The 25,642-nt window shown below is 46.5% G+C and overlaps 1 protein-coding gene across 1 annotated transcript in view; it reads left to right on the plus strand.

The window, feature by feature from the left end:
• The window catches only part of LOC146183861 (complement factor B-like), a 202,918-nt gene that overhangs the window by 121,588 nt on the left and 55,688 nt on the right, over positions 1-25,642 (plus strand). The window contains exons 14-15 of the mRNA XM_084609203.1: positions 365-528; positions 7,840-7,975. Coding sequence (XP_084465329.1) covers positions 365-528; positions 7,840-7,975 — 300 coding nt within the window. The remainder of the gene's footprint in view (positions 1-364; positions 529-7,839; positions 7,976-25,642) is intronic.

Raw genomic sequence — 25,642 nt, forward strand, 5'->3', positions numbered from 1 at the left:
ACGTAGCTGCTGCTCCACTTCGCTATTATTATGTATGCGATACTGTTACAAAATGAGGAGCGGGTTCTCGTGTTTAGTCTCCCTCCAAAAAATGGAGCATGCGGAGCATACAAGTAAACTGAAAAATTGCATCCGCTTGCGCTATGATATTACGTTTAAGACAAAGAATTAGCAAAAGTAGCCAGAAAGCAACCGAAACGTCTGGTGTGCCGCAGTGCAAAATATTTAGCTCATGTCCCAAACAAAAGCGAAGGAGGACACCAATATGATTATGTGCCACCAAAGATTATAATAATAAAAAAAAACGCTTTTAAATGAGCCTTGGAGCTGCGCAATCAAACCTTTTTTTTTTTTTTTTGTGCAGACTACAGTCAATGCGGTCTTAGCTTCTCCCACGATCCCAAAACTGGATTTGATGTTGACGACTCTACAAACTCTACTGCCGTCGCCAGAATTTTAGGAGGAGATACAGTCCGGACAGTTTGGCCATGGATGGTCCAAATACAGGTCAAGCAAAGAAATAAGAAGGCAAGTGTGGGTATATTCCTTGGGAGCCCGCAGTATATTAAGGTTCATAGCAGATCTGTGATTGCGCTTTTATGTTTGTTTTCGAATGCTTGCTATCATATTCGTTTATTACGTATTTGAGAAGTAGGGAAAAAACACACAGTGGGGGTGACTAAAACAAGCTTTAAAAACAGCACTGCACAACAGAATATTTCCGGGCATATGCATACAGTTTTCGGCGAACTGTATACTTCCTTGAACTGTATGGCTGCTTTTAAGAAGTTGACAGCAGCCTAGCTATTAATATGATGCATATCTCTTCAAGTATGGTGGCAAGATTGTGGTAAAGATAAGTGACACTTATGTAAGGATTATGAACTCGAGAATACTGGCATCTTAGAAGGATATTATACATTCTCACAAAGAAACCGCGACGTCCAAGAGTTCAAAAATTATAAACAGGGACAAACTCGGTTGCCTAGATGGAATAACTAAGGTAATAATTATTATAGTAGCCAAACTTCAAACGTCTTTCAGCAAAGCGAGGCTAGGTTTAGTTATGCCACCAGGGTGTATGCGAATCATAAGCAAAGGCTCCGTCTGATACTTCAATTTGTTTCGTCCATACCTGCCCGTACAGCAGGACCAGAGCTCAGTGCTTCTAGCCGGACAAAGGAAACATAATAATTTAGGAAAATACAATTTATATAAAAATATTCGAGTTATATGCGACATATTTCTGTCATATAATTATTCACTATTGCCAATAATTTTAAGCATGCACATGACTTAATTACTTTGAAGTTTTCTGAGAAAATAATTACAACCATCGGCAAATGGTAGTCCTCTGGTATGTTGTCGCGCAACAAATGTACAGAAAAAGAAAGTAAGTACGGTTGCAGAAACGAAATTCTGTCACTGTTTATTATACAGCAAAAAGAAAGCCTACCCAAAGGCATCAACTCTTTCCCCCATGATCAGAGCTTTGTTCATTTTTCTTGTAAGAGTTCTGTATAACTTGATAGAATGCATATTTTCTCCGCGCAAAATTACCGAAAGGACGAAATGAGAAGACAGACAAGGGACAGACGCTTTTCAGCGTTCGTCCCATGTTTATCTCCTCTTTTCCTCCTGTCTGTAATTTTGCGCCGAGAAAATTTGCATTCTACTTATCAAGACCAAATAGCCCGTCTTTCTACGTTAACATGTATAAATTGGGCTCGCGCAGCAGGTTTGTTCTTTAAAAACAAAGCAACCCGGAACATTTGAATGTTGTTGTTGTTGTAGTGGTTATTTATTGTATGTACAAAAGGAAAGAAAAGATGTTTGCCAGCCCCGGTATCTGCTATCTTATATCTGAAGCACCTGAACTGGGGCGGCAGAAATAAAGGGATAGCAAGGAGAAGGTAGAGGAAATCAAAGAGGTGAGTGATAGGGAGAAAGAAAAGGGTAGGTAAAAATAAAAGAAATATATACACTATAGTACAGTATACAGTAGTTTGCTTGAGGCCAAAGTTGTTTTTCGTAATTGCCCGTCCAAAACTATTCCTCTCACGGCCGAAGTGTAACCATGTGCATGACCATGGTTCTCTGTTAAGTTTCCAGGTGTTTCAGGGAAGCTGGCTATTCATTTTTAAAGCTAGGTTTTGGGAGTTATGAAGACGGCTTCCACAAAGTAATATTCCACTATGCATTTTAAAATACCTGTGAATATGTAAGGGATAATAGTGAGCGCGATATTTAACCTAAATCTGATAATAAACTTTCTGACCCCGGCAATTAGGAATCTCGTTTTTATCATATTTGTGGCCAGCTGCTTGTAACAGCCACATCAGTTTCGACAATTTCTAAAGCGCTATTCCCTCTTCGCTGGGGATGAGTTTCTCGCATCAAAGATGCGCGAGCTATAGAAAAAAACATTTAGGGGAACTTTGGACTACTAAAGTACGATGAGGTGAAAGCGTCTGTAGCGAAGTGGTCGAGGCCTTCCAGTACAGCACCTCTTTCTCTCTGTTTTCACTGCCGCCTTCCTACTTTTCGTTACAGCTTGTTTAAGGAGTCCGCGGAGAATTGTGCCAAATACTGCACCTTTTCTTTGCTGTCAACCAATTTGAAACGCCGCTGATGCCTGTTGTACTGCGTCTATTTCTAATGCTCTGTGAAGCGGCGTTCGAGGAAGTGCATTATGAAAGGCGCCGCACGGATGCCTGGATCGAATGCCTAGCAGGGTCAGCTTCGTATATGCGTAAACTGCCTGTTGACATCATCACTAGTCGTGACGTCATGACCGGATGTGACCGCTTATTAGGCATGGCCAGATTCACGTCATGATCGTATCACATCCGGTCATGAAGTCACGGCCGATGACGTCACCATGTGATGGCGTCGCAAATCAGAACTAGTAGTTCCCAGACATGCGACACAGCTGACGAAGCAAGCGAAGGCGAGCGCAACGATGAGGCAAGTGATGTGACGTCATACCAAACGGCGGCGGAGGCTCTGCAGCGAGCGCCGGCGTCCGCAGCTACGCTGGTTGCTAGGCAACGGCTCAAGATCATTCTGTGCCTCCTCGGAACACCACCACAGCGAAATCAAAAGTTCGTGGCCCAGTGTAGCTTTCGCTACGAAAGCGTTTACAGAAACGCCTTCCACGCCATTTCGTCAGTGCCATTATACGACCTCTGTTCCCTGCGATCGGCGGCAAGCACCATACTAAAGCAGAGGTCACACGGTAGTGGAGACATCAATTTACGGGCTCACGGAGACGTAGCTTATAGTGCGTTTTCTTGGTTTTCTTTTTTTGGATAGCGGGCGTGTTTTTGCGCAAGATAGTCAAATGTTTTCGATCCACAGCGCCGAGCAAAATTATGTTTTTGGAAATCCTAACACTGATATGACTATTACTAGCAGTCGGCTGCAATGTTGCCGCTTAACTCAGAGGCTTAACTAAATTAGGAAGTTATTTATAACAAATTAGATAATCAGCTAGCAAGTTAACATGAGCGCCATTTTTAAATTTTCTTATACGCTACTGCTATGATGCTGCCGAAGCCATAGCCACAGCTCGAAATGCCTACTTTTAAAATTCAGTACCCTCTATCGCTGGTTGCCCTAAGATACTGAATGAAATATCGAACATGATATGCTGTGGTTTAAAACAGTTGGAAAATGTTCGCTAAATTTGCAATACGGTGGTAAAGCGGAGTTTCACAGGTTATCTTCTTCTTGCGCTTCGCTTTGTATACTTTCTGAAATCAAGCATTGATTCTATTCCCTTCACTTTTCAACATCTCTTCGCTTATTGGCTGGCTTAGCGACTGCATCGCCATGGTGGGGGAATTGTAGCTGCTTCTGCAAACTGTAGGCCTACAGTTTCGCTTCGCAGCTGTTGACAAATCGCATTTTGTTCTTCATTTTTCGAAACCTAGCGCGAACACACGGGAGCAAAGAAGAAGGCAGAGCCACGACACGAGCGCTGAATGAACTGAGTAATCATAGCCACTCCAAAAGTACACAGAAAAGTAGCGGGCCTGTTAGTAAGGCTTGGGGGCAGCGCAACTACCACTGCCCGAAGTACGTCGGTCAATAGCATTAAGAGCGGGGGGTTGCTTTTACTGCTGCTCGTACATAAAATAAACTGTATTCGAAAAGCCCACAATAAATAAAGTGTAAGGAGTATTTCTAGCAGCAGTGTCTGAAGCGATTATATTAAAAATAACACCAGAAGAGATTTGGTCAGGTCCAGAGAAACAATTGACCATCATATACACGAATGTAATGGTATCCATCCGGAAGTTGATTCAGGTGCAGTCACTGTTCCTGAAGCTCTGGGGTTTAGAGATACCAGTGGCCGGGTGAATAAACCGGCGGTGGAAACTAGAAAAAAACGAATGGAAGACTGGTGGCTTAAAAGCAGAGAAGTGACATAATGTTATTAATGTAGAAACAAAAATTTAATAAATAAAATTATGGTTTAGTTAACCAATCTAAATCAATAATCAAGATATAGGGAGAAAAATGAGCATGATAGCTACTGCTACCACCCCGTTTCAAAGGGGACGCTCCTATATTCCATCCATCCATCCACGCGCCAGAGCGTCATCTGCTCGAGTGCTCCTACAGGATATGGTTCGGTAATAAGCCCCCCAGCACAAAACAACACCGTCCCAGTGTCGATTAGGCACTTCCAGCAGACGATCAATGCAAGGATTCAGGCGTGATACATGCGCGATATCAGACGGGGTAGAACTCAATGTAGACTCCGAGATAGCGGGAGCACACCTGACGGAGTACACTGTATGGGCAAGTAAAACGAGAGAGGTTTTTCTGGGAATCCAATGAGACGAGAGGGTGTCCCGAGCAAGGCGAGCAACCCAGGAACGAAAGGAACCATACAAGAAGTCATGTGGTGAAGGTAGTTTCAAGCATCCTGCTTAGAGGCTTGCGAGGCGAGCAGTCGGGAGCGGGTTATTTAGCGGGTGCGGTCTGTGCGAGCAAAAATTGCGTCGCGGGCGTAGGCAGAAAATGCACATGTATAAAGCAGCATGTCGGGAGGCATTTGTATGTCGCGGCCGTACAAGAGATAGAAAGGAGAATATTGGCACAGTCTTGGAGGAAAGACTAATATTGTAACGTACTGGAGAGCGAGATCCCTGTCGCGGTGGTCCGGTCAAACGTACAGTCGTGACCAAAAGTTGTGTACAACACTCAGCCGTTGGCGGAGTTCTGGACAACTGCCTCTAAATGCCATCAAACGACAGCGTAAGGGACAGTGACATCGACACATGCATGTGGATAATAAATTTGGCATGCAGTTTGTAGAGCTCTGCCACCGGCTGAGTGTTGTATACCACTTTTACTCACGACTCTACAAAGCAAGCCTGTCTGTGAGAGTGCGGTTGAGGCGCTAGGACTCGGTCAGGCCATTCGTTTGGCGGTGATCATCATTATCATCATCATCCTGACTATACCCACTGCAGAGCGAAGGCCTTTCCCATATTTCTCCAATTAACCCGGTTCTGTGCTAACTGCATCCACCTGACCCCTGCGAACTTCTTAATCTCATCCGCCCACCTAACTTTCTGCCACCCCCTGCTAAGCTTTCCTTCCATTGTAATCCAGTTTGTTGCCTTAAGCGACCATTGGTTATCCTCTCTTCGCACTACATGTCCTGCCCATGTCCATTTCTTCTTCTTAATTTCCACTGGAATGTCGGTAACTTGAGTTATTTCTCTGACCCACTCTGCACGCTTCCTATCTCGTAATGTTACCCCTACCATTTTTCGTTCCATAGCCCTCTGGGTTGTCCTCAACTTAAGTAGAACTCTCTTGGTTAGCCTCCACGTTTCAGTCCCATAGGTGAGTACAGGTAAGATGAAACTGTTGTATACTTTCCTCTTGAGCGATACCGGTAAGCTGCTAGTCATAACCTGCGAGTGCCTGCCAAATGCGCTCTATCCCAATCTTATTCTTGTTATTTCCTTTTCATGGTCCGGATCTGCTGTTACTATCTGTCCTAAGTAGACATATTTGCCTACTACGTCCAGTGCTTCGCTACCTAACTTAAACTGCTGTTCCTTCCCGAGGCTGTTGAACATTACCTTAGTCTTCTGCATATTGATTTTCAAGCCTACCTTTCTACTTTTCCTGTCTAGGTCATCAATCATTATTTGCAGTTCATCTCCTGATTTGCTTACCAAGGCAATGTCATCAGCAAATCGCAGATTAGTGAGGTATTCTCCATCTTTCCTTATCCCTAACTGCTCCCATTCCAAGTCTCTGAATACTTCCTCTAAGCAAGCTGTGGATAGTACTGGGGAGATTGTGTCTCCTTGCCTAACACCTTTCTTTATGGGAATTTTGTTACTTTCTTTATGCAGAACTATGGTTGCTATGCAGCCACTATATATATCTTCCAGCACTTTTACGTACGGCTCGTCTACCCCCTGATTTCGCAATGCCTGCATGACCGCCGAGGTTTCAACTGAGTCAAACTGAGGGGTTGATGGGCGGTGGCAAGCTGATGTTTGGTGGAGCAGGAACGGAGGAGGTCTTCAACAACTTTAGAAAGGAGCAGTCATGGTCTGTAAGGAGTTGATGGGGTACGCCATGGTGTAAAAATATGCTCGCGAAAAGAAAGTCGGCGACATCAGTAGGAGTACTGGTGGGAAGTTCACGCGCGATTGAGTAGCGCAGTCTGTGGCAGCTGCACGCATCGATTTGCGGAAGTGGACTCAGAATGGTCCGAAGAGGTCCATTCCGACACGGTAAAAAGTTTCAAAAAAAACGTCAATAGACTGAAGAAGGCCGGCTGGGCGAATATTGGGGCGTTCGTACGAGGCAGCAGTTGAAAAGGGAGGCTACTGCGGTGAGTGAGCGCGGCGGGTGTGCGGCGATTGGGAGCGTGAAAAGCGCAGAGGACCATGTAAGAAGTATCGGGACAGATCGCACTAGAATATGGGGCGAGTCAGGAGGGACATGAAAGCGAAGTGGATGCTAGGAGGAGAATGCCATGAGTGGTGGTAATGTCGCGAAATATGGGCAACACGAGAACATTTGAAGCAGAACGGTCGGTCGCCTGCAGAGTGCGGTAACCTTGTGGGTAGTAGTAGGACGATCAGAAAACAGGGCTACGTGTTTGTCGAATTCATTGGCTGCGAATGGCACACACTGCGGAAGGTAGGCGCAAGGTGGCATACTCATGCCTGACTACAGCCTGAATGAGCAACGCCATGGGGAGTGTGGTGTCGGTCGGTAGTGGTGTCACAGGTGCCAAGGCTTCCAGTTCCCGGTAGATCATTTTTGTCACCATACTCATGACGTTGTGAGGGTTCATGGGCTCCTGAGAAGATGCCAAACTTCCCTGCGGGCAAGTGTCACTGTTGTGTTCACTTTTGTGTTCGGTAGCCACAAAAACTGTTGGGAAATGCGGCTGCTTGTAACCTGCTAAAAAAGGCGCACTTTTCAAGGATGGCATCGAGACTGGAGGAGGCCTTGCATACAACCAAGTGAAAACCATCGTGGGCAATTCCTGTGAGGACGCCCCTCACCTTTTCGGTCTCATTCAGGCACCGTCTACCTTATGGAAAAGTGCCAGAACTTACTTTTGTCATTATTTACAGGATAAAAGTTTCATGTCAGATAACAGTGAAAGTTCGACACATTTTATAATTATCTACATTTACGGTGTTATGAAATGAAAGAAGGAATTTTTATGAAGGTGTTCGGCAGTGAGCCCATTCGTGCGAGATAGCTCAAAAAAGAAGAGATTTATTCGAAAATATACGATTCTGAGTGACCTAATTTAAAATAAATATCAAATGCTTCTTTCAGTTCGAGGCCATTTGCGGTGCGACTATAATTGACAGGAGGTGGATCCTGACAGCAGCACACTGCCTGCACGCACCCAGAGAAAACAACATAGAGCCGCTGCGGTACTACACTGCTGACCAGCTGCAACTGCGAGCAGGTAAACGTCCACCAACTTCAACTGGAGGAACCTACGTGAAAAAATAATTTCTCTTCTATGATAAATACGCGTGTCATGTCTGCTAACGAAGATAACTAATAACACCTGTGTTATTTACTGACACTTTAAGAGAGAACCATTGTACCATACGATTACTGGTGAAAGGTGCCTCGCACTTAATAGTTTTACCCGCCGGCGTGGTGCAGTCGTTAGGGCGCTCGACTACAGTTCCCAAGGATGCGGGATTGAATCCCGGCCTCGGCGGCCGCTTTTCGGTCCAGGCGAAAACCCAGGCGCCCGTGTGCTGCGCGATGTCAGTGCATGTTAAAGAACCTCGGTTGGTCAAGATTTCCGGAGTCCTCCCCTACGGCGCCTCTCATAGCCTGAGTCACTTTAGGACGCCCAAACCAGCCAATCCAACTTCTCAGTTATAAAGTTTTAATTTTTTCAATAGCAACACGAGTATCCTTCAGTGGTGTTTTCATTCACGATAGTGAAACGCGAAGGTTATTGAAAAAAAGCTGCAGCTTGCGGTAATACTGCCGATAATCAGAAGTCTTCTAGGTTTCTGTATATTTATTTCAGAATATTCTAATGCTAGCTTTCGCACCTTACAGTGTAGAAAAAGGACACCAATATAAATTGAGTGCATACGTTTTGAAGCTTCAGCAATAAAATGTAAAGATTATAAAGAATGTTGCAGAATATGTGAAAGAGCGAAATAAGCAATCGTGTATAATTTTGAGCACGGCACTTGCTTATTACATATGTACTGAGAGAAAAGCTGTATTTAAGTTATTAACTGTGTTATATTGAGAAGAATTAAAAGAGCCCTCTCCGCCAGCTCTATAAACATATTTAAAATTCCCTGGGTTGTGATGGCTGAGCGGGAGTGATTCTAGTCCTCTTGTGGAAAAATGAATATCGTATAGCAACCAACCAATTTTTTTATGAGTGGTTCATGCTTGTGAGAGGCTCCCTTTGTATGGTTCATGCAATGTCATTGGACGACATCTTTATCACCATTATTAGGTTATATTTACCAAAACTTTATTGGATGCAGTTTTGCGCTAAACATTGCTTGTGTAGGTGTAGATAAGGCACAGGGCTTTCCTTCGCATCATTTTAGGTGTTGCCATGTTAATTATAAGAAAATATAAATAGATCTGCGTACTTCAAATTTATAAAAGAGCCGCCTACCGTCAGCAGTGTCTGACTTCACAAGTAAATTCCATCCGGATTGCCTCGGCACTCTCAATGCAGGAGGAGCCACCTCATCTATGAAGCTATTCCACGGTCCCTAGGAGGCATTCCAATTTTCGTTCTTGCTCTGTGCTTCCACTCAACCCCCTTGTTTTCATGCAGAAGTTACGTACAATCGTCCGATCATCCGTGTGGAATTCCATCCGTTGACGAGTAAATGATTCCGCGCAGTGGTGGCTAGCGCCCTCTCTGTGAGTTGAAAAAGGATAATAGGCTTTAAAAGGCTCATATCATGATAAAGTAGACAGTCAGTACACAACAATAGTCTTCGCTTTTAAAACCTTGGCGCTGAACTCAGTGCAAGTTACTCGCAATTCGGGATGCATACTTTTACTGTCCTTTTTGTCCTGGCAGTCACGGCCAGCACACTGCTAACATGGTAGATTATGGAATTTGACCCCATTGGTATCGTGTTTCCGAGCGCTGAAACGTTTCTCCAGAACGCTCCCTCAAAAAAACCTCATAATGAATAATCAGCCATAACAAGAAAAGCTGCACGTCATTTAGAATCGGCCACCAAATCATCTGACCCTATATCTACATACAAGATACCACTTCCAGCATTCCACGCGAACACCACATTACCTTCCTTAGGACCGCACTTGGGGTATAGAGAACTTTGCAACGCGCTCTTTTCCACGTCTCCTTCCCTCCTGTTACAGCTTGGTCGTGCTCGACACAATTTACCAGTTTCTCCGTTATTTCTGAATCCACGTTGCCTGGGAAGGACCTTTACATGCCACTCGCTAAACGGAGGTCCCTTGGTTCGTAGTGCCTTCTCACCTACCAGAGCATCCAGCAGACTGAATTCAAGGGGGTCCCGATGCGGCTCGTATTCGAATTTCATAGAGCGGAAGCACGCTTTCCTGTGTAGTTGGTTACTCTACAAGACAGCAGGAGTTGTCACTTTAAAAGTGCCTAATTTACACTTTATGCACGGTTGTGCAGGAACTGTAAGCTTGATTTCAGTTATTGGTTCTTTCTGAAAACGGAATAGAAGCACGAGCAAGAGGTGGAACGCCTGAAGATGGCCGTTGTACTGGTTGGCACAACAGCGATTCCACATATACACACAAAACAATTTTGCTAACATTGACAGCTTCCAGCAAAGTTATTAAAAGTGGTTGCAACGCAGTACATCAATGGCATCAGCAAAAAAGACAAACCAGTAATACATAACATGCAGTCGTAAAATAATGACTAATATGATTATCACAATCTACAAAAACATAATATATACATTGTTACGACGTTTATTTACACATATGTTAGGATGCGCTGGAGATTAGCACACCACAGCGGATGGACCCAGCTTCCTCTTCTGCTTATTCCGCCAAACCTCATCCTCCTTCAATAAGGACCGCGGGAAGTGCGCGACAATATTTATATATAACAAGATACAGATAAAAGGCAGATTCAAACACAAAATTCTGAAGGCAAGCAATAGTGAATTTTATTTGTAATCAAAATGGCTATAATTGGTTTCTTAGGATATTCACACTGATGTCTACTAATTATCTTACTTAATTTAAAATGGCAGGTACTTGATATTTTGTGTGCTGTCGTGCATAACTTGCTCTAATTTTCCGCGGTCGGAGTTTTTGTTACGGAGTGTGTAGTGGATAGCGACATTCTAGGTATGGGCGTTTTAAAATTTTATTTAATAATGAGATGTTATTTGTAATAATAACTGATTAGCGTTTAACATTTCAACTTTCCAAAACCCAGTGGCATTGATCGCAATCACTTAGTGGTCGGTGACAGCCCTCGAATTCACTTAATTTAGCACTTTTTTCTGCAGGATTATCAGTGTGTTTTAATTTTGGCTCGATGTAGTTCCCCAGATTAAGGCGGATTAAGAAAGCTTGGAATAGAACACGGAGTAATACAGGATACTACGCATCACGGAACAACCAGACAGTATGTATTAAAAAAGTGGCCAACTCTTTGGCTAAGGTCAGCAACGAGGCTGTTTTTGTAATATTTCTTCGAACCACACCCCCATGAGTTTCTGTGCATTAATTTGAGCTATTATTTTGCCATCGAATGAAACCTCAAGGCCAATATTCCTAGGCTTATTTATTGTTGTGAACAGTGTTTATTTTGTTTTGTGAACATTCAAAGTCAGCTTATTCATGTTTCACCAATCAGCCAGGTTCGACAAATAGCTGTGGGCAGCGCGTTCATTTCTGGAAAGTGAGTGGCTGGAGAAAAAGAGGTTAGTGTTATCTGCATAATTTTATTTGGGGTTTCACGAATAGATTATAAGTCGTTTATTCATGTTATGAGCAACAAAGGTCCGAGAAGCGATCCTTGAGATCCTCCATTTTTAAATGCAAGGAGGGGAGACGTATATTCATGCAGACTAACATAGTGGCAACGGTTGGATAAATTGCGTGTTAATAATTTTAGGGGAATGCTGCGGATCTTGTACCTTTTTAACTTATCCGTCATTACATCGTGACATAGAGAATCAAAAGCTTTCTTCAAGTCAACGATTACTAACCGTGAAGAGCCTTTTTTCGAAAATTCTAACCATCTCCATCTTTATTGTGCGCAAAGCTGATTGTGTGGATTTCGTTTCCTGAAATCCGAACTGTCTGTCGCTGATTACATCATGCTTATATAAGTATTATTATAATATTAATATTATTTATTATCTTCACCCTGGTATTGATGATTTTTCAAAGCGATTAGACAGGACCGGCACAGCTTACATAGGCCGGTATTTAAGCAGTTCAAACAGCGTTGGACACATTGTTATTACGTTTTTAAGGGTAAGTCATTTTAATTTTATTTGAAATGCGCAGCGGTCAGCACCCTTAAAAACGTGATGTACACCGACTCATTCCCAAAAGGAAAACATATGTGATTAAGGCTTCTTCTGGAGTCTATCTGCTAATAAAGTATTTCAACAATTCACATTTTCGCAGCAGGACTGTATAGAAAATAAACAGAAAAATTTCCTAGTTTGGGAGAACGGCTTTCACCAAGGGCGTCACCCTAAACAATTTTGTAATGCACATCAAATGAAGAAATGCTTAATTGATAGCATGAATTGAGTGATGCATCTCATCGCGAAAGCAGACTATTCAAGGTTCCTTACAGGGCCCAGAAGGGCATTGAGAAAGGGGGACAAAATTACATATCCAAGACACAGAAAAATCCAGAAAAATTTCCTAGTTTGGGAGAACGGCTTTCACCAAGGGCGTCACCCTAAACAATTTTGTAATGCACGTCAAATGAAGAAATGCTTAATTGCTAGCATGAATTGAGTGATGCATCTCATAGCGAAAGCAGACTATTCAAGGTTCCTTACAGGGCCCAGAAGGGCATTAAGAAAGGGGGACAAAAATTACATATCCAAGATAGCATACACGAATACACGAATCTGTTAGCAATAGATATTGTAGGCGAACGTTATGCGTGGTTGCGCCAACCTACATAGTAAAATAAAGAAGCACCTGCTAGGGTTCACACAGTAATGTTGCCAGAATACAAATAAAATAGTATGTAAATACTGGAACGTGATTTCACATGCAGAAACTATTACAGGTTGTCTTCAGAATCCTCAAAGCCAAACAGTGAAGGGACACCGTAGTCGAGGGTTTGGCACGTTTCGACCAGCTGGGGGTTTTTAACATGAACAGACATAGCACACCAGAAGGGCGTCCTTACTTTTTCGCCACTGTTTAAGCGCTAGCCGAACGGCTGGATTGACTACGCTTTCTCGAATCAGTCGTCGAATGCTTTGATCATAGAGTCACGGCGGTCGGCGTTCTCAAGCGGATGCTTCGATTGTCGCCAGCCACCGTTGCCATGCCTCGTGCAGGCCGGTCTGACTTCTATATATTATGACACGGGTGGTCTTTTAAGGTTACTAAAGTGACCCAAGTGCAACGGTGCACCTTACTTTCTAGCTTTAACGTGTACCTTTTCCAGCCACCATGCGTTGTGTATCTGCTGCCACTTTTACTGCATCAGTGATGGTCCGATGTAGAGACTTATTAAATGCAATGGGATGAGCCATCAGACAAAGGTACGCGATTTTGTGGAGAGTCCTTGCTCCAGAGGCTGAGATGGTCAAGCGAAGGCTTGTCTATCGAAGGTTATGAGAACTGAAGATTGGTACAAAATATGTTTATGGTAGTCACAGCAGAGATACAAGATGGAACTGGCTTGATGATATTTATCATCCGTCCTCGGCCTAGCCGAAGATGCAGAGCATCTAAACCTAGCCCAGAACGACGGACTGGTCTCTCCGGCTTGGTTTGAAGCTCCAAAGATCCAGCCCTCATTTTGGTGACGTCCAATCGCCAAAAACATTCCGACAGTTGGTTTAGGGCTATGTACATCTTCCCCTTCAACTTTTTCAGTACTTAACCCATCTCCAGAAACCAAGCTTGACAACAAAAAGTGCAATAGGTTGACAAGTGCAACGAAAGTGATCAGGATGCCAAATCTCGCGTCCTGCTCGTACGTTCCCCAGTGTGGACGAAGCCTTCTCTCACTGAATAAAGAAAAGTACACAAATTTCCGAATGTCGCATGCGCTCGCATTCCATTGTACCCTTGGAAATCATAAAAGCAAATGAGTGGTGTCGTTTCGCATGGCGGACCATTGTCGCCTTGCACCCCCGATATCCAAGAACTTGTAAAGTTCGTGACATCTGGCTTAGCTTTGGCGTGAAGAAAAGAGCTATCATGCACTCTTATCGTACTCGCCTGTCAACGCGAGCGCGTCCCTTTCGAACCTGAGACTTCTGGCACTGCATTGTCCATCACACACACGCACGCGCAAACGCACACACACACACACGCACACACACGCGCACACATACACGCACACGCACACACACGCACACGCACAGAAACACAAAAGATTACAACAAGACGTTCAAACCGACGGTGGACAATGCAGCGCCAGAAGCTTCAGACTCATCTAACCAACTAGCCAGCTCGCATTGTAACGGGGTATCTTGTAACGAAGGGGATCCGAGAGAGACCTCGAAGAAGCGACCATCCTAGGCTTTTGCGCAAAACCTCTATCTCGCGCCATGCGCTCGCGGTGCGGCTGCTCCCGGAGCTCATCTTCCTCTTTACAATTACCTCCGGCAAAAAGACGAGCCATCCTGGCGGCTCATGGCGATAATAATACACACGGGTCATAGTATGGCTTCAGGCGGCAGACATCAACAGTTTCTCGGGTACGTCGGCGGAGATCAGTGGGTGACTTCAAGGGTTCCACGATTCAGTTGACCGGGGAAGTGCGCTCGAGGATGCTATAGGGGCCATGATATTTTTGGCAGAAGTTTAGAGGAGAGACCTGGAGTCGTAGATGGAACGCGAAGCCAGAAGACAGACCCAGGTTGGAAGATGCCAGGAGTGTGGGTAGAGTCAAAGCGTGATTTTAGGCGTCCTTGCCCTCCAGATGTCAGACACTAAGTGAGCCGACGGCATTCCTCAGCCTGCTTGCAAGACTCTGAGACTGTAGTGCATTCGGATGCCTCTGGCTGATACGGGAGAATCGTGTAACGCAGAGAGGAAGGTTCGCGGCCGTAGAGCAGAAAATACAGCGAGAAATTTGTCGTGGTCTGTGTGGCGGTGTTGCAAGCATACATTACGGATGGTAGGAGGCCTTCTCATTCGAAATGGCCTGCACGTTGCCCGAAGTGACTAAACCTTTCTCTGAAACCATTCGTTTGTGGATGGTATGCCGTTGTAGCCCGGTGGGTGATGTTACATCTTTGCGATAAAGATTCCACTCGCGCTGAAAGAAGGGCACGCCCTTTGTCACTCAAGAGTTTGCGGAGTGCACCATAGTGCAGAATGAAGTGGTGCAAGATGAAAGATGCAACATGGAACGCCGTAGCCTCAGGGAGAGTAGCGGTTTCAGCGTATCTAGTCAGTTGATCAATGGCAACGATAACCCAAAGGTTGTCATTAGCAGCATAAAGAAGTAGTCTATAAAGGTCGATCCCAATGCGGTCGAAAGACCTTCATTGGCAATTAAGAGGGTGCGTTGGGCGACTGAGATCTGAGGGCCAGATTTGCGACGTTGGCAGTCGGCGCACGAGCGAAAGTACTTGCGAACGTAGTTGTACATACCCCGCTAATAATAGCGAAGGCGAAGCCGCGAGCATGTTTTAAAGGCGCCAGCATGAGCGTACTGTGGGTCATCGTGAAAGAGCGTCTAGATGTCTGACCTCAAATGGGCAGCATGTCGTCAACTTTTTTTTTTATTTCGCTAACTTGCCATAAGGCATAATATGGAAAGTGATGGAAACCGTTTTCTGCCTGAAACGGAAGAAGACTTTTGCTCTTTGAGGTGTCCATTAGTCACTTGGGGAAATCCTCCTCCGCCGTCACCGACAGCCCTACTTTCTGAACAATCCGGGACCTCAACGCCCTTGTACCTGCACACGTCCACAGCAGGTGGTGACACCAACCTTGTGTCACATTTCGTGGAACATTTCGGGCAAGTGGTCGGTCCTATGTCTTGGGAGTCCCATCGACACTTTACCGACGGGATATGGGCCACCTCAACCCTTATCCTTCTAAAGGATACCTCTTCCAGTCTAGAGAAGTTATTAGGAAAAGGGTAAGTGCACGGCGGGATGAGGGCACGTGTACTTTTCCGCAGAGAGGATGCTAGGATGGGGACTACAGAACGGGCATCAAAAGGTAGCTTGGTGGGTGATGTATTAGTGTTTGGAATTTGATGTGTGAGGTTGTCAACCTTTTTTTGCTCAGCGTTCTCAGCATTATCCTGGGTACAGTGTATCTGGAATTTTTGTTTCGTTATTAAGGGCATGGGTCTCCTGTGTTAAACGTAGTGCCTTTGTTAATCGTTTCTGTTGTTTCACGGTAGCTAAGGAGTCGTTGTATATGTGGGTTTCTGTTATGGACCCTGTTTTATTTATGGCTTTCATTTCATCGGGGATTGCATAATCCGAGCGTCGGTCGGCAGCGGAATAAATCTCGATAGAAGAGGAGGGACGTGTCGTGAGTTCAGTAGGCGCGTAAGGCGTAAAGTCGTGAGTAATCCGCAGACGGCACGACGCGGTGACGACAGTAACGCCTAATGTGTCCAGGGACACCACACTCGTAACAAATTGGTAGATTGTCCCGAGTACGCCAAGGATTCGAACGAAGAGGGGTCGGCCGAGGAGAATTGAAAGCTGCTGGCGGCGGTGGAGGGCTGAACGAGATATCCGAGTCTTCGCGGGGGCGTCTGAGCACGTCGACTACGTGGCGGGCGCACCGAATGGAGCCTGCTGAAGAACGGTTGGTAGCACCTCATCTACTTGATCACGGATCACAGCCCTAAGGGCTGGGGCCAAGTTAGGTGAACTGGCCTGAACGCTATGAAAAAGAGTCAGCTATCGTGCCACTTTCTCGCGCACAAAGTTCTTGATCTGGTCAAGCAGCTAGCTGCTGGGTGCCGACACAGCCAAGCTGGAAAGTTAATCCGGTTGTAGGGATGTTGACTGTGCTGGAACGCGCTTTTTGCGGAGCTCATCATAGGTCTGGAAAACGTGAAGATCTCGGCAACGGTGTTGGGGTTGCGAGCGAAAAACATCTGGAATGCGTCTGACGCGGTGCCTTTTAAAATGTGGCGGATGAGATTCGTTTCCTTCGTGGACGCGTATACACAGGCGGGTTTACAGGCTGACAACATCTATATAGGTGGTGAAGTGTTAGCCATGGAGCTGGATTCTAGTTAGAAGGCGATGATCAGCCCGCAGCTTTCGGACAGCAGGGTGGTCGCAGACATCAGACAACGCCCGCCTATAGGCAGACCAGGTGGTAAACTCTGCTTCGTGGTTGCGGTACCACAAGCTGGCAACGTCAGTGAGGTAGAATACGACGTTCGTCAGCTTCGTGGCTTCGTACCAACGGTTGTGGCAGCTTACCCGCTCGTAGGAGCCAAGCCAATCATCGACATCGTGATCGTCAGTCCCGCTGAAAATGGCCAGTTCTCGCTATCGGAACACGCCTGAGAAAACGACGGGGGGAGGCGAAAAAGCAGATGGCTGGCTCACTTCACCCCTTCATGGATCACTGCCTTGTCGTGGCGGAGGGGCTTGCGAAACTCGATGAAGTCGTGAGCTCTGCTGTGTAGGGCCACCCAAGATAGACAGGTCACGGCAGAGAGTTCTGACAAAATGTGATTCACTGGAGAAGGTAATGGCAACCCACTCCAGTATTTCCTGCCAAGAAAACCCTATGGCCAGTTACAATACCATTATCGATATGGCGCCGGAAGATGAGCCCCCCAGGTTGGAAGGCGTCCCACATGTTACTGGGGATGAACAAAGGGCGATTCCTAGTAGCTCCAGGACGAATGAAGCGGCTGGGCTAAAGCCAAAAGGACGCTCAGTTGTGGATGTGTCGGGAAGCGACCGGAAAGTCCGATGTTGCAAGGAGATATATCACATAGCAACATGGAATGTAAGATCTATGACGCAAGGTAAACTGTATATCGTCAAGCGAGAAATGGACAGATTGAAAATTGATATCTTGGGTATCAGCGAGCTCAAGTGGACCGGAATGGGAGAATTTAACTCCGGCGACCATTATGTCTTTTATTGTGGGCACGAATCCAAGAGAAGGAATGGGGTCGCTCTCATAGTAAACAGAAGAATGGGCAAAGCAGTGCTAGGGTACAACCCCAAAAACGACCCAATGATTTCACTTCGGATCCAAGGTCAGCCTTTCAACATAACAGTTATCCAAGTCTATGCACCGACCACTGCTGCTGAAGAAGCTGACGTTGAGAGATTTTATGCGGACCTACAATGCCTTTTAGACCGCACCCCATCATCAGACGTCGTTTTTCTCATAGGAGACTGGAATGCTAAGGTCGTGAGTGAAGAAATATCCGGAATTACAGGCAAGTTCAGTCTTGGTGAGCCAAATGAAGCTGGGCAGAGGCTAGTAGAGTTCTGTCAAGAAAACAACCTGACCATAGCGAATACTCATTTTCAACAGCACAAGAGGCGCCTGTACACATGGATTTCACCGGACGGTCTGTACAGGAATCAGATCGATTATATTATTTGCCGGCAGAGATGGAGAAACGCTATACAAGCAGTAAAAACAAGGCCTGGGGCCAATTGTGGTACCGATCATCAGCTTCTTGTTGCCAAAATTAAGCTTCGATTGAGGAAAACGCAGAAAACTAGAAGGCCTTTCAGGTATGATCTGGATCAGATTCCATTAGAATATGCTGTGGAAGTGAGGAATCGATTTCAAGAATTAGATCTAGAAGACAAAGAGCCCGAAGAGATGTGGACTGATGTTCGTGATATAATACAAGAAGTTGCTACTAAGGTAGTTCCAAAGCAAAAGAAATGCAAAAAAGCAAACTGGTTATCTGAAGAGGCTTTGCAAATAGCTGAGGAAAGGAGGATGGCAAAAGGTATGGGGGAAAGAGAAAGATACAAGGTTCTCAATGCGGATTTTCAGAAAATAGCAAGGAGAGATAAGAATGCCTTCCTGAACATACAGTGTCAAGCAGTTGAGGACAACAGCCAATTAAGGAACACAAGAGCTCTGTATAAGACAATCAAAGATATCAAAGGAAGCTTCTGTGCTAAGCTGGGCGTGATAAAGGACAAACGAGGCAAGGACCTCACTGAAGCCTCCGAGATAAAGAAGAGGTGGCAGGAATACACAGAAGAACTGTACAAGAAGGACCCGGATGTGCAAACCCAACATAGGACGGTTGTGATTACTGATCTCGAGCCGGGCATCCTGAAGAGTGAAGTTGAATGGGCCTTAGCCAGCCTTGCTAAGAACAAAGCTAGCGGAATTGATGGTATTCCAGCTGAGTTGCTTCAAAACCTCAACCACGACGCTGTTAACACACTGCATACATTATGTCAAAAGATTTGGACAACCCTGCAGTGGCCACAGGATTGGAGGAGGTCAGTTTACATCCCCATTCCAAAGAAAGGCAGTGCCATAGATTGTTCCAACTACCGCACGATCGCGCTTATTTCGCATGCTAGCAAGGTGATGTTAAAAATCCTGCAAGGTAGGCTGCAGCAGTATGTGGATCGGGAGCTTCCGGACGTGTAAGCTGGGTTTCGCAAGGGCAGAGGAACTAGAGACCAAATTGCCAACCTTCGCTGGATCATGGAAAAAGCAAGAGAGTTCCAGAAACCCATTTACTTCTGCTTTATTGATTATGCGAAAGCGTTTGACTGCGTAGATCACAGCAGATTGTGGCAAGCTCTCCTAGAGATGGGAGTTCCAATTCACCTCATCTGTCTCCTCAGGAACCTTTATGAAGGGCAAGAGGCCACAGTCAGAACTGGGCATGGTCTTACTGATTGGTTTCCGATTGAGAAAGGGGTGAAGCAAGGCTGCATACTGTCGCCCTGCCTATTTAACCTATATGCAGAGTGCATCATGAGGAAGGCCGGTCTGGACGAGTCTTCAGCTGGAGTGAAGATTGCTGGAAAACGTATCAACAACCTTAGATATGCGGATGATACCACTTTAATGGCAGAAAGTGAAGTGGAACTCAAGAGACTTCTGATGCGCGTACAAGAAGAGAGTGAGAAGTTTGGGCATAAACTGAACATTAAAAAGACGAAGATCATGGCGTCTTGCCCTATCAAGTCCTGGAGCATCAATGGACAAAAAGTGGAAGCTGTGACAGATTTTCTGTTCTTGGGCGCCAAGATTACCTCGGAAGGAGACTGCAGCCATGAAATTAGGAGACGTCTGCTTCTGGGAAAGAGAGCAATGGTTAGCCTTGACCACCTAGTAAAGAGCAGAGACAATAGTCTGCCAACCAAGATCCGTATAACCCGTGCTATGGTCTTTCCAGTTGTGATGTATGGATGCGAGAGTTGGACTGTGAAAAAGGCTGACCGCCGAAGAATTGACGCGTTTGAATTGTGGTGCTGGCGAAGACTCTTAAGAGTTCCTTGGACTGCCAGAAGATCAAATCAGTCGATATTGTCGACCATAAACCCTGACTGCTCATTGGAGGGTCAAATTCTAAAGTTAAAGCTCAGCTACTTTGGTCATCTGATAAAAAGAGAGGAGTCGCTGGAGAAAGATTTGATGTTGGGAAAGGTTGAGGGTCGCCGGAGAAGGGGTAGGCAGCGAACGCGATGGTTAGATGGCATTCTCGAGGCATTGCAGATGAAGCTATGTGATGTTAAGAAGATAGTGAGAGACCGGAAAGCGTGGCGTGACATGGTCCATAGGGTCACGAAGAGTCGGACACGACTGAACGCCTGAACTGAACTGAACTGGCTCACTTCAGCTGTCATAGTAGGTGCGATGGTGTGTGGCTACGGAGCTCTAGGATGGTAGAAGGGTAGACTCGGCACGCCCCACCAAGTTGCAAAGTTGTTTCTTGTAACGAAGAGAGAGAGCTCTCAGAAGCGTCCGTCCTACGCTTTTGTGCCAACAACTCGATCTCCCGTCGTGCGCTCGCGTTGCGGCTGCTCCCGAAGCTCGTCCCTCTTTACGTGCTTTTAATTAAACAGCTGACAGCAGCGCGTTCCGAATACAATCCGGTTTCTTCTAGGCAATACAACCAAGCCTGTTGCATCCGGATCCAAGGCTTTTCATATTTGCGCTGTTCTGTTGCCGCAGTCGAGTGCGATTAATGTTGTTTGGGCGTCTCTCGTCATCGAATAACCTTGCAAACTGCGAGAGGTATGCAAGTTCGATATCGATAGACCAAGGCACCACGTGCAGAGCCTGGTAGTCAGATTCGAGGCAGAAAATTTGTTTGTCAGCGTAGCATACCGTGCTTTACGCTCAGTAAAGTTTTGGACCTGTTAGTGCGATATTGTTGGGGGGAAAAGGAATCACGCCTTCAGCCTGGACAATGAACAAGTCAACAAGTGTTGGTCCTGCGCAATTCTTTTCCTTTGTCCAGTCTGATGTCGCGGTTCCTTTTTTCACGATAACTTCGGTTAAGTATTGCCTAGAAACGCCAATCTTTAAGCAAAGTCATGAGCGCTTCTAGATTCGATACAAGAACGTAACATTTAAAGCACTGTGATTATGGCTTAATAACCTTTCGACACGAAAATTCTCCCTTTGTTGAGGTACATGACGCAAAGAGTGCTGCGGAAGATAACCTTCTTTCGAATATATTTTCTTTCCGGCCTGTTTGGGAACTGTACCTAAGCAGCGTAACACCCCAGATTTGCTTCCTCGACATGCCGGACTCGGGCACACAGTGAAGGTTGCGTATCCCTCGCTGCAAAGCGCTAAGCTCCCACGCGGAAAGAAATTAAAAAAGCACATCTACCGCTCCACCGATTGTGCCGTTGATGTATTCACCAAGTTCTCCACACAACCAATGCAGTTTCCTCTCTCAAAAGCGGTGTCTCTACAATTCGACCGCATGTCGATCATGTCTCGGTATAGTCGCGGCCGTTGCCATCTAGCAAGAGCCACCGCGAAGAATTGCACCGCCATTTTTATCCCATATCGACGGGTTTGCTTGAAAGGATTTCAACGAAAAAGCGCATCTCATGATCATAATTATTCATTTTGACGTCACCTTCTATATACTCTCTTCTGACGTCGCGGGTCTTTCTGGAACGCAAGCTCATTTACACATATTCAAATTTTGGCCGACCTCTGGCAGATAGGGGATGATATGGAATAGTTTTCTGATAAATAGAATTGTTATATTATTCCACCCTCAGTCTTTCACTTAACCGACCATTAGTTACCATCCCCAACATACGCCAAATTCTTCTTGATTTTTACATCGTCATCGCTCAGGTTTGTTCCTTAATCCACACGTTTGCTATCCCTTAACATTGCACCCGCCATTTTTCATTTCGTATCTCGCTGCGTTGTCTTCAATTTGAGGTAAACTATCTTCGTTAGGCTCTACGTTTCAGCCAAATAGGTGAGTACCTGTAAAATGCGGCTGTTCTATATTTTGCTCTTGAAGACAGGGTTTAAAATCGCTGGGTCTCTGGTTGTCTAACCGCCCTCTCCCACCCCGGTATTTACAAAGGATTTGACAGCCGTCATGCCGGATGATTACAGCGCATGCGACTATACCTTTTTAACTTCTCTATTGCGGTCCAGAACAGTTCGTCTCTATCACTTCTATAAATTTGCAGTTACGTTTTCTTCAAAACACAGACACAAGCAGCACAACGAACAAACATTGCGGAACAGGCGCGGGTACTGTTATTTTTAGGCTGTACGACGTTTTCGCTCCGATCATTTGATTTATGTAGAAAAAGTTACCGTCATTTCAGGCTGGCTCTTACAGAAAGGAAAAAAGAGAAGACAATATTGCCGCGAAACCTTCAAAACTGTATTTGTTGCTTTTTTAACAGCCTCCGACATGCGGCCTTATCACTGTGATTCTGGCACGCGTATCAATTCTGTATCCCGTGTTTGTTCATGCTCGTTGTCGCGATACGACGCGTTACCATTCCTTTGTCGCGAAAGATGCGCCGAGATCTGTCTTGAACATTGCGATCACTTGCGTAGGTTTCCACAATGTTCCAGGGTGTACTTGGAGCAGTTTGCGACGTCATCTAGATTGTTCTGAGCAGCCCTTAAATTGAGCGATGACGAGGGTGACGGGCATTCTTTGTTCGACGATCGACGAGCACGTTTGTTGCTATCGCCGCCGCCGAGTTGCTTATTCTTTTGCGGGCGCAAGTCAGCCCAATAAAGAGTTTCTTCAGTGCAATCACCGACTCCTCATTAGTGCCGTCGACCCTGGTCACCACCACGTGACATCTGGTGGAGGTGCTGCCTTTGATCCTTCAAGCGAAGACCCCAGCCTTCTTCCTGTTACCCTGGAGGAACAGCCAACAGGCCACCGAACCAGTCGCCGGCTTCAAGGGCTCCAACCTGAACACGGTCTGCTGACGGACCCCATTTGATCTCGGAAGGCATCAACGCTGACAATGGCCCAGACTACAGCACCGGTTGTTTTCGTTCAACCCCGTGAGCCCCCTTGCTTCTATGGACGACCGGACGTAGATGCAGAGGACTGGATGGACCTTTTCGACCGTGTGACAGAATTCAACGGCTGGAACGACGCCGCGAAACTCAGGCAAGTCTGCTTTGTTCTTCAAGGACATGCCCGAGTTTGGTTTGAAAATCATGAGTCAGCTGTGAAGGATTCGGAGATTTTCAAGGAAGCGTTTTTGACTGCCTTTTCGAACGTCGTCCGAAAGGAAAGAGCCCAGACCCTCCTTCAGTCAAGACTTCAACTTCCTAACGAGTCTGTCCTGGCGTACGTTGAGGAGATGAAGCGCCTCTTTCGCCGCGCCGACCCTAACATGACCGAAGATGAGAGAGTCAAATTTTTAATGCGAGGCGTTAAAGAATCGCTTTTTGCAAGCCTTGTCCGAAATCCGCCAAAACCCCTGGCGGAATTTGAAACGGAAGCGTCTGCCATCGAGAGGACGTTGGACACCCGGATGCGCCACTAAGAGCGACCACGTCAGCCGGACTACTCAAGAAAAAACCCCAGCGCATCTGCAAGCAGAGAGAACCTTCGGGACCTCATTCGGGAGATCGTGCGAGAGGAGCTCCGCCGATTGATGTCATCCTTGCAACAACCCCAGGTGGCGACGCTTGCGGACGTCGTCCGTGAAGAAGTCCAGCACGCGCTGGGCGTTCCTCAAGCGACGGCTGCGACTGTTCGAGCACAAGAGGCAACAGCGATGAACTACGCTGCTGCATTACGTCGCCCTGCGCCCCGACGTGATGACTTTCCGAGCCCTCGCCGCTACCGTCCTGCTCCTGAAAACCGCCCCTTGGCCCCCGCCCGCCAATCCTACCAACGACCCCCAAACCCCTGGAAGTGCGATGCCTGGAGGACAGCAAACAACCGGCCATTATGCTTCCACTGCGGTGAGGCCGGCCACATTCTGCGCCACTGCCCGTACCGACGAATCGGTCTCCGCGGATTTGCAGTCGACGCTCCACGACAACGCCCATGTGAACGACCGCAAGAAATCGACAACTATCTGTGTAGCGGTGAGATTGTGCCACCAAGCCGTCGGTTCAGGTCTCCATCGCCGTACAGGACCCGCTTTGAGTCGCCAGGCCGTAACTACGATGAAAGTGTGCGCGGAAGGTCTCCAAGTCTGCGCAAGGGAAACTAAATAGAGCAACCTTTGGAGGTGAGGTTGCTCAACGACGAAAAGACGAACATCCTCCGCCGCCGACGACCACTAACGACGACACAGTCATTTCATTACCGCTCCACACGACGACATCAATGACAACACGACCAGAGTGCAAGCTGACACCGCCGCCCAACGAAGTAAGAACGGTATGTCCCGGCCATGACCTGAAGAAACGACGGAGCCGAGATCGAACACCAAGGCCCATGTGCAATGCGAGGACGCGAACAAGTGACCTTCAAGTTTATGTCGACGGTCGCAGAGTCACTGCCCTAGTAGACACCGGAGCTGACTATTCGGTCATCAGTGGACCGTTAGCCTCCCACCTCAGGAAAGTTACAACCGCTTGGGACGGCCCGCTGATTCGCACCGCAGGTGGTAACCTGATTACTCCATCGGGACGATGTACTGCAAGAATAACCGTAAATGGGCGTACCTAGCCCCCCAGCTTTGTGGTCTTGCAGCAGTGCTCCCGCGATGTGATTTCAGGCATGGACTTTCAATTGAACATAGGGCTATCATCGACCTGCGGTCCAAGCTCATCAAGCTCTCTGCAGACAAAGCCATTCCTGCTACGACGTGGACGCAACACATCGCTCTAAACGTCCTCGATGGAGAATTGACCGTGCCGCCCCGATCAAGCGTCGCAGTCTGCGTAGCTAGCACAAACATCGAAACCGCTGAAGGCACCGTCGAAGGAAATATCCAATTGCTCTTAGAACGAGGTGTCGGCATCGCAAGAGGCATCGCGAAATTCCGGAGAGGTCAAGCTCAGGTGCTGGTAACAAACTTTACCAAAGAGTACCGGCATCTCAACAAGGGCACGACGATCGCTTTTCTCGACGAATTAGCGGACCTCAAAGATGTATTCACTCTCCACGACCAAATGCTGGAAGACGCACCGGACCGATTCCGTCAGCCCACATTTGACATCAACCCGGCATTGACCCACAAAAGGAAAGACCAGATTCTCAGTCTTCTTCGAAGCTACGGGGAGTGCTTCTCGTCATCATCGAAGGTACGACAAACACCACTGGCCAAGCACCGCATTATAATGGACGAACACGCCCGACATCTGCGCCAAAGCCCCTTTCGTGTATCGCCGCGAGAATGCCAGGCCATACGCGATCAAGTTGAGGAAATGCTGCGTGATGACGTAATCCAGCCATCGAAGAGCACCTAGGCGGCACTAGTCGTTTTAGTGAAGAAGAAAGATGACACACTTCGCTTCTGCGTTGATTACCGCCGCT

Source organism: Amblyomma maculatum, chromosome 7, assembly GCF_055883805.1.
Source record: "Amblyomma maculatum isolate TAMU_Amacu chromosome 7, ASM5588380v1, whole genome shotgun sequence".
Classification (NCBI taxonomy): domain Eukaryota; kingdom Metazoa; phylum Arthropoda; class Arachnida; order Ixodida; family Ixodidae; genus Amblyomma; species Amblyomma maculatum.